The sequence below is a fragment of the Sphaeramia orbicularis genome, chromosome 10 (genome assembly GCF_902148855.1).
Source record: "Sphaeramia orbicularis chromosome 10, fSphaOr1.1, whole genome shotgun sequence".
NCBI classification, from domain to species: Eukaryota; Metazoa; Chordata; class Actinopteri; order Kurtiformes; family Apogonidae; genus Sphaeramia; species Sphaeramia orbicularis.
Window position 1 is genome coordinate 22,558,778 of NC_043966.1, and position 15,397 is coordinate 22,574,174.

General features: G+C 39.0%; 1 protein-coding gene across 1 annotated transcript; it reads left to right on the forward strand.

Moving 5' to 3' along the window:
* Nucleotides 1-4,193: 4,193 nt before the first annotated feature.
* Nucleotides 4,194-6,125, forward strand: mid1ip1l (MID1 interacting protein 1, like). Its single transcript, XM_030145694.1, has 2 exons — nucleotides 4,194-4,345; nucleotides 4,820-6,125. The coding sequence occupies exon 2, from the start codon at nucleotides 4,898-4,900 to the stop codon at nucleotides 5,384-5,386; it is 489 nt and encodes a 162-aa protein (XP_030001554.1). The 5' UTR covers nucleotides 4,194-4,345; nucleotides 4,820-4,897; the 3' UTR covers nucleotides 5,387-6,125.
* Nucleotides 6,126-15,397: the final 9,272 nt, after the last annotated feature.

The following is a 15,397-nucleotide window of genomic DNA, read 5'->3' on the forward strand; positions in this document are numbered from 1 at the left end:
GGCAATAAATTCCACAAATTAACTCCTGGACCTTATCCCAGCTGGCAGGTGGGGTACACCCATGGCATGTCATCTGTTGAAACAGTGATGATCAACTATTCACTCTCATTCACACCTTTCTACATGGGGGGTCTATTGGGACTAATTTACTTTTGAGGCCAATCCCCAGTGGCTATGTAGAATACACTAACAAGACCATCAGAGGATTATGTCATGAAGTTTACCTGTGCGTGATTACAACACTGCGGCACAGCATAATTTAGCTGCAGCAGCTATTAGCATTAAATCAAGTATCTGTAATGAGTGTGTTTATACCTCTCACAACCTTGACATTACTATTATCAAATAGAAGCACTCGGAGAGTGCAGACCTCCACCAAGGCAGACCCCCCCCCCCCCCCCCCCCCCGATCACCACCAAAATGTAATCATTTGTTCCTTGTGCCAGTATCAGCATTTCCTGAAATTTTCATCCAAATCCATCCATAACATTTTGAGTTATCTTGCACACAGACAGACAGACCAACGCCGGCAAAAACATAACCTCCTTGACGGAGGAAATAAAAACAATTTGTGTTAACATTTATAAAGGAATTGGAATTACTTGATAGCATTAATTATGACAGTTATTGGATATAATCTGTGTTTTCAGTGAGTCCAGGTTTCATCCCTTGCTCTTCTCCAACTCCATCCACTTGTTTCCATAAAACGAACACAGTCATGTTGTGTCTCTCAAGGCAACAGATCATGTCACACAGGGTTCATGCACTATTTATACAGTATACAGTCAACAGGTTAGGCTCAGACTTTAAGACCAGACATTAAACCTGCTGTCTGGAACAGGGCCAGGTGTAGCCAGTAACATTAAACATGCCACTGTCCCAGCATGTGCCACACCACTGGCCACACCCTCTAACTAATTAACTTCATTAGACAGATCTGTGCTGCTGCATTATGATATGACTTACTCTTGCTATTGTCTTCACCAATGCATAAAAACTAAATGACTGTCACTGTTCTGGGGTTCATAGTGAAGCCTCTCCTCAACATTTCCTAGTAAGATTAACAATTTCTTCTCAACAAACCAAGACTGTAGTGGGTTTAATGTACCTACAGTGGCCAGATGGGTCTGCACAAGCTTGAATTTGTCAGTGTTTTGGTTCTGCTCTTCTAAAGATGGGTCCTGATTAAGGGTTGTATCAAACTAATAGGCAGCTGTCAAAATGAGTCTGTTTCCCCAAGCTGTTTGGTTATTAACTGGGATTAGTTTACTTTGAATTCTGGGTAAATCAAATCATTTTAATACAATGAATGTGGCTGCTACTTTTGCAAACCCTTTGGTTAATTTCATTCCAGCAAAAACTCCTGGTTTTAGGGGGAAAAAAAAGAAGCTATATGATATATTCCCTCCAAAACTCATGTACAGTATGTTTTAAAATGCTTTAAAAGTTACTCACACTTAATGTTGTGGGGCTTAGCTCTCAGGAGTCAGTGGGTTGTCTGCTTGTCCTTTTCAAGAAAAAAAATCCTGAATATCTATTTATGAAAAATAAATAAATAAATAAAATAAAATAAAATAAAATAATAATAATAATAAATAATCATGAGAATTCATGATAGTCTTAACTTTGATTTTGAGAGCTCTGAACTGCAACATCTTAATTTTAGCTGTGTTTTAAATTCTATTTTCAGTATAGGTCAAGAACTGAATGCTGTCTTTTACTTCATGTTTGGACTTGACTTCTGATATAACTGAATATAAACAAAATACAATGATTTTTAATGTTTTCACTGACCAATTTAATGACTTCACTAAATGGACACAAATCTAGGTTTCAATGCCTGTGATGCAGTCAAAGTCAGGACAGAGACAAAATACTGACCTAGTTTACTAGCTAAGTTTATACAACTCTCAAGTTGCACAGGTCTGTATGATTCTACAAATACAATAACATTAAATTGTAATGGGTCAATGATCATAATTGACCACAGAGGAGCATCCACCAAAGGTTTAGGACCAATCTTGTCATTAAATCCTGATGATTAAACGCCCAGACTTTACTGACATCAGTGAAGTCTGTAGGCTAGGGTGAGACTGTAAAGACGTGAAATGCCAGGGCACTTGGCTTCATATCACGTGACATTACCTGGGCAATTCCAACACGTGAGCCATGAGACCTGAGATTAACTTAATCCTGTTAAAATTCAACTGATGTACAGCTCAAAATACAACAGATTAGATAAATAGTTAAATTAGGCACAAAAACTAGTCCCGTAAAATGTTTTCTGATTTTTGAATTTATTAAATTATCATCTTACTTGTTTTTGCTGACAAACTATCATAATTGAAGGTGATGAATTGGTGTGTAATAGTATACTTTCTGTCCTGTGATTTAATCTGCTTCCATCAACCCTGTCAAATCAATAATGTTGTCTCGCACTGTAAATTTTAATGCACCAGTGCACATGTTCTGTCTCTTCATGGCTTCCCAGTTACCCCTGAGTTTATGGTCTTTACACTGAGTCGTGGGTAATTCCCTGTATAATCTGCAGGAGGTGCTGACTTGCAGAAAGTAGATGGCCTCAAAACGTCTGCAGTCAAACCCACAGTTGCTTCATGATTTTTACATTGGAACAGACCAAAGCCTCAGGGACATACTGGGGGCACACCTCAAAAACCATGAGAAATTCTAGGATAGTGGAGCTGGGTTTTAATATTTGCAAGGTTGGGTTGTGGTCCACAAACTTAATGCAAGAATTGTCAGTTTTAAAATTGTAGCTCAATTCAAAACTGCCAAGAATTTCGGTATGTCACCATCTACAGTACACAATGTTATGAAAAAAATTTAGTCTGCAGAAATCTGTAAAGACAGAAATATTCAAGGCATTTTATGAAAAAGTCATGCTACCATATTGAATAACACCACATGAACGTTGGGTTGAAAACTGTTGTCACTTAACAATTCAATGCAAAGTGAAAATGTATAATAGAAGGACAGCCCACATTAATTCTGTGTGGAAATGCCATTCTAGGCTTAAGATCATCTTAGATGGACTGAACAGATATAAGACTAGATTATACATGCATGTAACCCAGTGTTTCAAGTGTGTTGCAGGGATTGATCTAAACTTTTTTTCTTTCTTTTTTTTTTTTTTTTTTTTTTTTTTTAAACTTTTAACAGCTAAAGCTTTAAGCAAACAAATACTATCTTTGCTTTTGCTAATGTTCTAATGAGGCCCCGTGGGGTTTTCTGATCTCACCTGCACAATCTGTTTCTTTGCTTGTCCTAATGTTTGATTTGTCATGTACAAAGCAAAAAATTAAAAAAAACTGTAGATAATATCTCTGCTGTCCTGGAAATGGGGGTTTTGTTTTTGATTCTCTTGTCATTCCATTTGATGCCTGCCTGTCATGGGACCATATATTATATTTACCTGCTACTTGAATGACCCCAGTCAGACTCAGGGTAATTCTGTTCCTAAATAACTGTCACTTATGTCTGTAAATTTCTAGATTACAGTTCGTTCTAAAAATGTCTGCTCATTACACATAATCAAATTATGACCTTGTTTTCCTCTTATCAGCTGGAGCCACTAGTTTGTGTACCGGACTTACCATGGCAACAAAGATTTCAGGTCTATCTGTCTTTGAAGCAACATTAGCACTTCAAACTTCATTCTTAAAAATAAGGATTAATTAATTTAGAGAATCTCAGTTTTAGTTGCTTGAAACGAGAACAAAGCGGACTCTAACTCTTGTCCTGCACACTTTAACCACCAGGGGGCGGTGCAGTGTAGATAATAACCTGAAACGGACAACAGTACTGAACCCGGAGAAGTGAAGCACAAGCGATAAATATACCTTTAGATTTGACGCTCACGAGGCCTTGAATATCTTAAGCTAAATATACAGAACAATCAATCCGTGCACTTGGGAAATTTACGGTACGACGCCATGTTTGTATATTACATCCGAGCTGTGAACAAACCGGAAAATATGAGAGTTAACCGGGTGCAGCCGATTACAGACAGCCCATAAACCCATCTATTTGACTGGCAGCAATTATCTGATCTGTCATTGGTCAGTTTGGGATCAGATGCTATTAGAGCCCGCCTATATGTCCTTCTGGCCAATCGGCTGGGCGGGGAATATAAAAAGGGCGGTCTGACTTGTCTTTTGTCGCTGCAAACCGGCTGTCCGGTATAAATAGCGGATTCACTTCTAGTCAGTTGGGGAAATTTTCTACTTTCCTTCCTGGCGGGTGGTGTGCGGAGCCGGAGAACAGCAGGGTGTTTATTTTAACAGCACGCCAAGAAACATTTTAATTCCGTCACCTCGTCGTTCAGGTCAGTCTACATCTTTTATTTAGAAATAAAATTGTCTCGAGGCTTTTAGTACCAGGAAGTCAATATCGCATTGATCTTTTTTTACACACTAATGCCGCAAAATGAACATTATGTTATGTTTAGTAATTCATTTGAACTCTGTTTTGTTTTAATCTTGGAGTTCAGATTATAATTAGACACGAAGCCCGGGCTGCTGGTGTTTCATCATCTACAGCAGCCGAGTACTGCCTGTACTGTAGTGTGTGTGTGTCAGTGTGTAGTTTGTGTGCACATCATTAAGTGGTTTGCCTTTTGTCCGAGCGGAAATGATTCACTTGCTTTCAACTGTACTTTCTCATTCTGCATTGTCTTTCCTGCTCAAGCTTGTGCAAGTATATTGAGTATTGTTGTCATATTATGTGTTTCAGTTGGAGAATGCTCTTGCAAACTGTGCAACCTTTGATGCATTCTCACTCTTGTCTCTTCCTCTTGCAGATCAGACACCTCTGAACACCAGTCAGCTCTGCCTTAACTTTACCTGCCAGCCCCCCAAGCCAATCTAAAGCCTTCAAAATGATGCAGATCAACAGCGACTCAGCCAGCAACAAACACTCCCTCATCAACGTCATGCACCGCTTCATAGCCGCTGCCAATAACATGGATGAGACCATCATGGTGCCCAGTCTACTGCGAGACATGCCTCTGGAGGAGCAGGTGGCGAGTGAAGTGGAGGCCAACAACAACGAACCACCGTGCCCTCAAAAGCAGAGAGACATGTACGAGCACTACCTGCTTCTAAAGTCCATAAAGAACGACATGGAGTGGGGTCTCCTGAAGAGGGAGATGAGCAGCGGGGCCAGCTTCCTGGAGATGGCAGTGAAGCAGGAGGAGCAGCAGCCAGTGACCGTAGATCTACATATGGATGACAACACAGACCTGGAGCATCAGTTTCACTACCACCTCAGGGGACTGTTTGGAGTTCTCTCCAAGCTCACAGTGCAAGCGGACGACCTCACCAACAGATACAAGAGAGAGATCGGAGGAGGAAACTTCATGAGATAGGAGTAATGTCTTTTCTTTTTTTTTTTTTTTTTTTTCTCTCATTCCTCTGGACTGCTTGACTTGCAACAATGGGATGTGTTATGAGAAGGGCTCCATCTCTTCTAACATATCTCAGTGGACAGTGAACTGACCAGGGCAACCACTTTGTGACTTGTCTAACTTCTGAGTAGCACTCCATCCCTTCCCCCTTTCTCCTGCTGCGCCCCCCCCCCCCCAACTCCCAGTAAACGCCTTTTTAAAAACCGGTGATGCCTGCATGTGTCCCTCTGCATGCTTGTCATTGCAGCAGTCGACGCTAAGTGTTTGGCAGAGGTTTACTGAATCTGTACCCAAGTCCAGATGAAGCACAGCTTTAGTTAATGCAGTTTTCATTTCAAATTTGATGACAAATGTCACCAGAACGATGCGTTAATGAATAAAAGGTTTGACTGTAGGAGAAAGATGAATGCTGGTTATTCTGTCCCTCCTTTTTAAAATAATTTAATGCTGAGCTGAAGGGCTCTTACCTGATAGTCCGTTAGTGTTTCCACTCGGTGTTACTGTAACATGGCGTGCCTTGACTTTTGTACGTCGTCCTCATGCCCTGTTCAGTTTCCTCCAACGTGGGTCCCATTGTCTGACTGATAAATCAAGGTATTATGATGAAATGACTCATCTGTTTGTCCTTGGATCTTTCAAACCCAATTTTTTATTGAGCAGAAATGCAGTAAAACTGAAATAAATAATTGGAAACTTTTAATTTCTGTCTTGTCATTTGTCACTGTTCACAGAATGAAAGTTAAGTGTTTGTCCCAGTTCCTGTAGTTGCTTCAGTCACAGAATCTGCAGACTGTAAAGGAGTTAAAGTTTAGATTGCACTATACTCCAGGTTTACATCATTTAGCAGTTAGCTACACCAGTTCCTCACTTTTAATGTAGGGCAGCATTATCTAAGGCTGCTGAACGACTTAGTGCTTTACTGAGTAAGGATTTACCCAAAGGAGAAAAGACGGAGGTGTTAAGTGGTCATGACAGAATTTGTTAAACTAAGCACCATTTCTTATTGCTGCTGTGTATGCAAATACATGGTTGTGCTGATGCAAAGCTTCTGCAGCAGTGATGTTTGCAGCACTTTAATAGAACATATTTTAGCCTGTCTTTTCAGGTGAAGTGGAGCCATTTTCGCACACTTTTAGTTTCAATTAGCTACTGCTGGTTACTGATTTTCTTTAGAGAATGGTTAATGATTACAAAAAGACTGAGGTTGATTTTATGGCAGTGGAGCATTTTGTAGTTGCTAGGAATATAAGGAAACACTTAAGTGTCATCATTGTGAGCCATATGATCTTCAACTGACCTACAAAACAAACCCCATCACAGCATGGTTAATGGTAGTGCTTCTCCTAATGTTGACATAAAGGCTGCACTAATATGTCAAAACAACAGATGTAACTACTGAAAGAGACCAAAAAAACAGTAAATTGGACCACCTCATCAGAAGTGACAGGAATTTATTTAGTTGAGATAATAAAGTTGATAAAAGCACCCTGGTGGCTCAGAACACAATTCTCTGTTGGTGTTATAGAACAGATAAGTCACAGCTTCACAGAACTTTGTCACATCCAACATGATGGCAATGCAGTTTAGAAGAAACAAAATGATAAGTTAGTCAAACTGGTTGCCCCCTGTAGGTGATCCAACTATCCATCACCCTCTGAAACCCTCCCCTTAGCAACAGCTCCACCTAGAGCAGCCAATCCGGTCGCAAAGGCTTTTTTTCTCCCTCCACTCTCTCTCTCTCTTTCAAAGGCACAGCAGTGATTAAGAGATCGCAGTGTGATGAAGGGCATCGAGGAAGCGAAAGGAGGGCAGACGCGGTCAGAGAGGAAAAAACAAACTGCTCAGTCCAGTGGTGAACGAGTCAGGGTGAGGAGTTTGCATAAAAGTGCTGCATGTGCCTGCAGTCCTATTCTCTTCTCATTCACAATGGGCCTTAGACATGGCTGCAAATCAAAATGGCTGTGTTGGTCAGTGTCCGCTGAAATAAAGTGGGTCAACAACACTGGTGACAGCTGGTCAGATGGTGAACCTGAAAAGAAATGAGGATTCTATTCTCCAGACATGATTGAGACCCACAAAACAATGCAAACTAATCCCCTAAATCATTTTAACCTCTTTTGTTCACTTAGGACAGAAAACTGGGTCTGAACAAAATATAAAGCAATACAGAAAAAACATCAACATCTTACATACTTTAGTGACCCTGTATTTTGCATTTTGTCTTCCGTAAGGCATCTTTGTTATATTTTCAACATATTACCCTTCTGTCGGTTTATATCTGTGGATATTTTCTTACATTAGATGATTGTCTGCTATAGTATTGTATTTTTGTGCTAACTTGCATTAATAGTTGGTTGTTGGTTACATGCAGTTTTATATAAATGCACATTTGTTTTTGTTTTGTCTTTAATGTTTGAGGAAGACAAGTTTATATGGAAACTTTAAGAACAGAAGTCTGAAAAATCTGCTCTGCATAACCATGTACACATGCTTGTCTGTTATTACAATTAACATTTTGCACAGAAAACCACTCAGATTTAATAAAATGTGCTTTAAAGTAGCCTAATTATCCAAATATACTTGAGATTACCCACTCCAGATGCACTCTTTTTCTGCTGAACCATGACACTGACATTCTACAACAGGGATCAGTCTGCTTACATGTACAACTCTCCAAAGTCACATTTAACTTGGGAAACCTGAGAGCAAATAGTTGTAACCAGTCACAGCTGGGCAAAATTAAAATGTCTCTAGAGTCGTGTTGCATAATACACAGCAGATGCCTACAAAAGTGAGTGTAAAGAATTTTATGTGCAGCATTTGATCATTTGATGTAACCCATGGCGTCAAGTGAAACGTCACCAGAAGAGCTCAGATTGTGTAATAAAGTAAAAGTACAAGGAGGGCAATGTCAAAGTACCCTGAAGTCACACTGCATTTAGAACTTGCAGTGCAACTATGATGTACTACCAGCAAAATATGCATAAAGTATGAAATGCAAAATTAGTCATTGTGCAAGTAAAGGGGTCCCTGCCAGTGTTTGTGTAGTGTACAAATATGTATGTTTTTTTCCCATTAGTTTTACCCCTACATTAATTGCATTTCCATTCCACTTCTGCAGAAATCAAAGGTCAGCCTCATTTGAACTACTTTATACACTGTTGGTTGTGTAACATACTTTAATGCATCATTAACATCCTGTTTAAAACTTGATTCTTCATGAGCTCAGCCTTGTTTTAGTTCGTGATGATGCAATTTCCCACTTTTCTTAATTCAGGTGGTTTTTTTTTAAGTCCTTACTCCTTCAGTTTGTCACAAATTTAAAAAATCAACCCATTTGCCTTAAATTGTTTGAAATATATTCAACATCATTGGGCTTCAAAATGAAAATCCTCATTTATAAAATTTGATATCTTGGCATGAGAGGCTGCTTTTGTCAGGGGTTGTGGGCTCAGTGCTATGTGACCTGCAGACCTTAGGACATGGCAGAATCTGTGTGTGGTTGGAAGGTCTTTGCCCTAACCGGTCCATCAGCATGAGGCTGCGTGATCACAGACTTGGCAGACAATGGCAGCGTATGCTCTGCAAAGCTTGCTTCACCTTTGCAGACTGTCAGTTGCTCAATGGCTATAAAATCCCTGCATGACAACCAGACAATAAGAGATAATTACTGTATAATGCAGGTCACGTTAACCTGATACAGGTCCTGAAGGTTGATGACTAAGCGTCAATAATCTCAAAATAAGACCCATAACTTTTTAGCCGCTATAGCACCTACTGACATCGGTGTCTGCCACACCTGCACTGTTTGCTCTTATCGCCATTCTGCACTTTTCTATGGTAACAGCACTGCTCCCTGAGCAAACACGTACAGTTCATTCACTATGTGTTTACTTTTACATCTAGGCACGTTTCACTAACCCTTAAAGACAACAGTGAAGTCAAACAGAAGACCCAAGTAGACTTCAGTCGTCCAAAACTATAAGACAATTAAAATAGGTTGTGCTAGTTATTAAAACAAGTTGTTGTGTAATGTGATATATAACCTGCATGCAGTGGAATTAGTGTTGCTAGGCATTGCCATGCATAAAATCATCTCATGTGAAAGACGGTGCAGCCCACGTCATTGTGCATTGGCTTAGACGTACAATATGCTGCCTTGTGTTGCAGACGTAATGAGAAGCAACACGCTCACTCAAGTCATTAGCGTTTCTGTGTTTTCAGTGTCTCCATAACGGCGCAAGAGCAGCATGTTTGCAGAAAGGAGTCTTTCAGGAAGTATTCTCTGTTTGGTTACATCTGTTTTGATAAATCCAAAGTGTCTTCAGGATATGAATGATGTAAGACTTGAGACACAAATTCGATACGAGTGATAACACCAACATGTGCATTGATATGTTTTCAAGGATAAAGATAAACAGGCCCTGCGATGAACTGGCGACTTGTCCAGGGTGTACCCTGCCTTCGCCCCTATGTAGCTGGGATAGGCTCCAAGTGACCCCTGTGACCCTAGTGAGGATAAAGCGGGTTCAGAAAATGAATGAATGAATGAATGAATGAAAGATAAACAGGCAGGAATCAAAATGCATACATTTGTAAAAGTGCCATAATTTCAACCACTTATGAGGTACAAGGATGTGAAAATAGGTTTGTGTTTGTTTATATTTTATGTGGACGTTGTACTGTGGTCTCCTGTTGGCCTTGCAGTGAGGAAATGACCTGAAGTAGACCAGGGCTTTGATTGGATGAGAAGTTGCACAATATTGTGTTTACATGTTTCAGTTTGCTAAAGGAGATATTGCTATATGTTCTTTGCAGTTTTGATAGTATGTAAATTGCAATACAAATGTACAGATGGTGATATGATTGTGACAGTTGTTTTTAGTGCTAGTCTAATAATCCTAGACATTCTACATTAATATTTTTACTTTTGCATGGTTAATCTATGTGAATTCTTACCTTTTCAAAAGACTGCAGCTTCAGACCCTGTACATTAAAATCATTGTATCTGGTATCAGATAACGGTGTGTGTCTGCTCTCGTCTTGTCAGAAAGGAGACACAGCTGTGAAGACGGGAACACCGTGTTCTTTTTTAGATTGAGACTTTCCCAACGAACCCCGAAACACAGAGCCGCCACCCCTCCCCCCTCTCCTCCTTTATGACAAGATAAGCTCAATTTTATTTTGCTAAAAGAATGAATCTGTTGAGAGGAAAACCCACTTCTTGTTTTTTCTTTTGCAACCTGGGAGTACGTTTGATTTGACCATGACGATCAGTATGTACCCTGTCTGTGCAGAGCGTATACTGTAGGGGAGGAATGTATGAGGTTATGTAAGAGCGAGTGGGCGTGTGGTCCAGCTGGAGCAGCTTACAGCCTGACACAGAGTGTCTCAGAGAGTGAACAATCCCCTCAGCGTGGCCTTGTCTGCTGCTCACACACACTTGTACTCTATCCCTTTATGTGCAGCTTACAATATATAGGTCAGTGTGATCTTCTGTCATGCATATTATGTGCATAAGGTATGAGGCTGCAGATGCCCAGAGAGTAGAGAGATCAGATCTGATATTTACTTACAATAGATTTGCGAACAACTTGCTTGAAAAAGATAAACAAGATAAATATATAACAGTCAAAAATGCTAACAAATATCAGCATGCATAACCTCAAAAACTCTAATGCTCTTAATTTATGTTACAGTGCACACTAGAAGTAAAAAAATGTTAAATATTAGCAAGTTGACCTTAATATAATAATAGGGTAATATAATATATAAGTCAGAGGGCTAGACTAAAAAAGGGTTTATTAATCTGTTGTGGGTTAATATCCAGCCAAAAGAAACAAAACAGAAATGTTTGGTGTGGAAAATGCAAATTGAAAAAGAATGCAGTGACAAAAAAATCTACTACATTTTGATATAGACACTGAAAATATCATATGTCATGTTTTTTTCATGTCTGGTCAGAATTATTTCATCTGTAAATACAACCATGCCTGATATTAAGCTAATAATGAGTTTTAAACTGTGCTGATTCTGCCTGTGATAACAGTTTGGTATAAAAGCAGCCTCCAAGAAAGGGTCTAGTCTTTTAAGCTCGAAGATGGGCCAAAAACTGCCATTTTTTCAAAAGTATGAGAAAATGATGTAAATGTTTAAGTCAATGTTCCAAAGAGAAAGACTGGAAGGAAAGTGTTTATTAAAAGAGACCTCCAAATTGACTCATTTGATTATAGGACATGTTTATGCAGTGCATTGCTTGTGTAATGTTTTACCAAATGTCATATTGATTGCATTGACTGTGCTCTGATCTTGTATTGATGATGTACGAGTCACTTCACTGTGTTATGTCTTCTCCACCACGCTTCAATGATTCTCAATGGGGTTCGGGTCTTGACTCTGTGGTGTCCAATCTATACATGAAAATGATGTCTCTCCTACTACCTGGACCACTTTTTCACAATTTAATTCTAGTATTGTCATCTTGAAATATATCCAATCTAACCTTAACCCAGCATAAACCTGGTTATTCTGTTTATTCAGGTTCTGTTGACCTCATTTATTGGACACATAATGTTATTGAACCTAGACCAGACCAACTGAATCCACCCCAGATCATAACACTGCCCCCACTGGCTTGTACTGTAGGCACTAGGCATGATGGGAAAACACTTCATCCTCCTCCCTTCTCATCCTGATGTGTCCATCACTCTGGAACCGGGTCAATGTGGACTCATCCAACCACATGATCTTTTCCCATTGAAACACAGTCCATCTTTCATCTACGCACTGCATCAGTTAAAGTGTTAAAGACCTTGTTTCCATCTGAAACATATTAATCACTGCAGTAATTATCCAATGAAAGGCTCAGAAGTATTTGTTCAGTGTATTTATGTCATTATATTCAGAGGATATTAATAAAGTGAGTGAACATCACAACTGTACAACTGACTCTGTTGGTCTCCCATTGTAGAGTTTATTTATTTATTTATAATTTGAATTTTTATTATTATTTTTTAGTCACTTAGGGGCTAATTCCACATCTTGGATAATCTTAATGAGTGACATAAAAATGCATCCCCTGAACAGTTGTATGGAGGTGGAAATCAGCTAGAGACCAGGCTGTAAATGTTTCTGTTATAAAGTTGGACAATATAAAATGGTGGTCTATGGGGACTGACTCGCTCTTGAAGCCAGATCCCATCAGACATTCAACTTAACCCTTTACAGGTCACTCACAGAAATACTCTGAAATTCATCATTACAACAGACCACATTGGACGGGAGATTGTTGCCTCACTGTTCTCACTGGAACTGTTGCTGTCTCTGTCTTGTAATGTATGATGAAATGACCAAAAATAGTCACTTACCCAATAAAGAGTTAATGCAGATTTTGACATTTGTATATTGGTGTAATTTTCAGCCCTAGAAATTGGTCTTTGGGGTAAAGTTACACTTGAATTGTACAGACCCATAGGTCAGTGTAATGCTCACAGTAAAATACTAATATTAGCAGAGTCGACAAATTCTGAAGGTATCATTATTTATTTTTTCAAGGACACAAACTTTAAAATCAAACAGATCAGAAAATTATAGTTCATTAATTTTCCCAGCGATATTTAAAGGTAACCACACACATTTCAGATCTTCTGAAAAATAGATCATAATACAGATTTGCATCAAAAACTGGGATTACTCCACCAAACTGAAAGGTAATTTTACAGATTTTTTTTGACAGTGCTAGAAAGTCTATCAAACACTGTAACTTTAGGTCATAATTTTAACTTGTACCAGTCTGACATACATGTATTCAATACTGACCAGCAACTGCACAATGACTTTTTTTCTTTAGGTATTTTGACAGTCCTTATCTTGTCACTTATGCTTATTATGGCTTTCTTTGTGTTTATTTGAGCCTTGTATCTACAAAGAAGTGTCTGTGTGTTCTTCGGAGTTTAGTTTACTTTAATTATCAGGTGCGTGATAACAATCAGGGTCAAGCCTCGATGCTGAAATCCTCCGCTCTCAACGACTCCCACAGGACGATAAAGAGATGAGTCCTCTGCAGGTCAGTGCCTCTGTCCATCTCTGACTGCATTTAATCTAATCTGCACGGCGAGGGTGATACAATGGCACTGCTGTGTTTAATTACACAAGAGCCTGTTGTCTGCAGAGCTACTGGAAAGCTAAATGAGCCACAGAAGAGCAACACACTGATCATATTTCCCTGACCAGTGTGTTTACTGCACTTAAGCAAAACCTGACTTCTAACATGGAGTGGTTTTTTGTTTTTTTTTCCTATTTTTCTTTTTTTTTTTTTTTTTGGCTAATAATTGTTTTTGTTTGATCTTGACCCCAACTGTGATGTGGTTATGTTTAGATTGTGGACAATATTTGTTAATTTACTTAACCTTCGCATAGTTAAAAAAACAAAAAAAAAACAACAAAGTCCAGTGGTTTTATTTGCTTGAATGTAGTGGAAACGTGACTGTGCATGTGTTTAACTACAGATTCTTCAAAAATATTTAAGTCTTAAATATTAAACTTGTGTAAATATTTTGAGATCATGATAATATTTATTTTATGGGTGACTTTCTTTGTGGCCAGATAGGATAACAGTGAAAGGAGAAAAAAAAATCACTCTTTTGTACTCTATATATGGAGCCATGCGTAAATTAATAGTTACTCTCTTTACATCTTTATATTGTTGATGTTGTTTTGTTGCATTGACGTGTTACATTCATATTTCACAGCAGGCAGAGCAATACATTAAATAAATCTTAGTTTTTTAACCATTTTATAGACTGAAGGGTGACTGAAGGGTCGCTGGTTTGATTCAGAAGATCGGTAGAGAAATTGTTTGCCCATGTGCCCTTGAACAAGGCACTTAAGCCCCCATTTGCTCACTGGATGCCTGACATAGCAGCCCACCATTCCCAGTCTACAATGTGGTGTGTGTTCCTACATGTTCAGATAATAATGGGTTAAATGCAGAGGTTCAGTTTTAGTGTGTGTTGCATGTCCACATGTAAAATAAATGAAGATTCTTAATTTGTAAATTCTTGCTGTTGTTTGGTGAATAGCTACTGTATTTTAGCTGTTAGATTTAGTTGTTAACTTATTCCTTTGCTGCTTTTGCTCATCAGTAGCCACGTTTACACAGCACTTCTGTTAAAGGAATATTTCGCCTTCATTCTGGAACGATGTCTGTGTAAACAGGATGATGGGATCATTTGGTTCCACCTTTATCGTGGTTTTGTAACGACTCAGGAGATAGTAACAGAGCCGTGATAAAGGTGGAATCACGACCAAGGTGTGATGTTTTAAAGATGGTGTACAGTAAACAAACATATCAATGCGACCAGAAAGATGTCAAACTGGGGAGACGCCAAGATCTGCGAGCTGTTTTCACATCAAGTGGAGGACTCCATCTATGCTAAGATTTGTGGAACGGTAAAAGACTCTGCTCAGGGTATTTCCCACATGAAAGTTATACATCACACTATACGATGCGCTGAGTCACCACCCCTTTGATTCCAGAATGCAGGTCCACTGTGTAAAAGTCCAGCCTGTCTCACCTCAGTTTCTCCTTTGGCTTGGCTGTGGAAATCAGTCAGGGGTGGCAAAAAGTTGAGATCACCATCTCACCTTTTTTCTGGGATCTCTGTGTAAAAGTGGCCCAATGACTGACAGTTGAGTCTGAAGGATCAGGCATCATGGTGTTCACCTGAGGCCTGAACCTTCGCCATTTACACCCTGAAATACATCCAGATTCCTTAAGACTCAGTAACATATCCAAATATCTTTTTCTCTTTACTTAAATAATGTTTTCTCATGTATTAGTGAGTGATCCTCAGCCCATCTTTGCTCCTATAGGACTAGACATTTATCCCTTTCATGCATGAATTATCAGAACCTTAATCAAGATTTTTTTTTCCTGAGTGTTTTTATTCCTCTTTAGGCATGAAAAAAAAA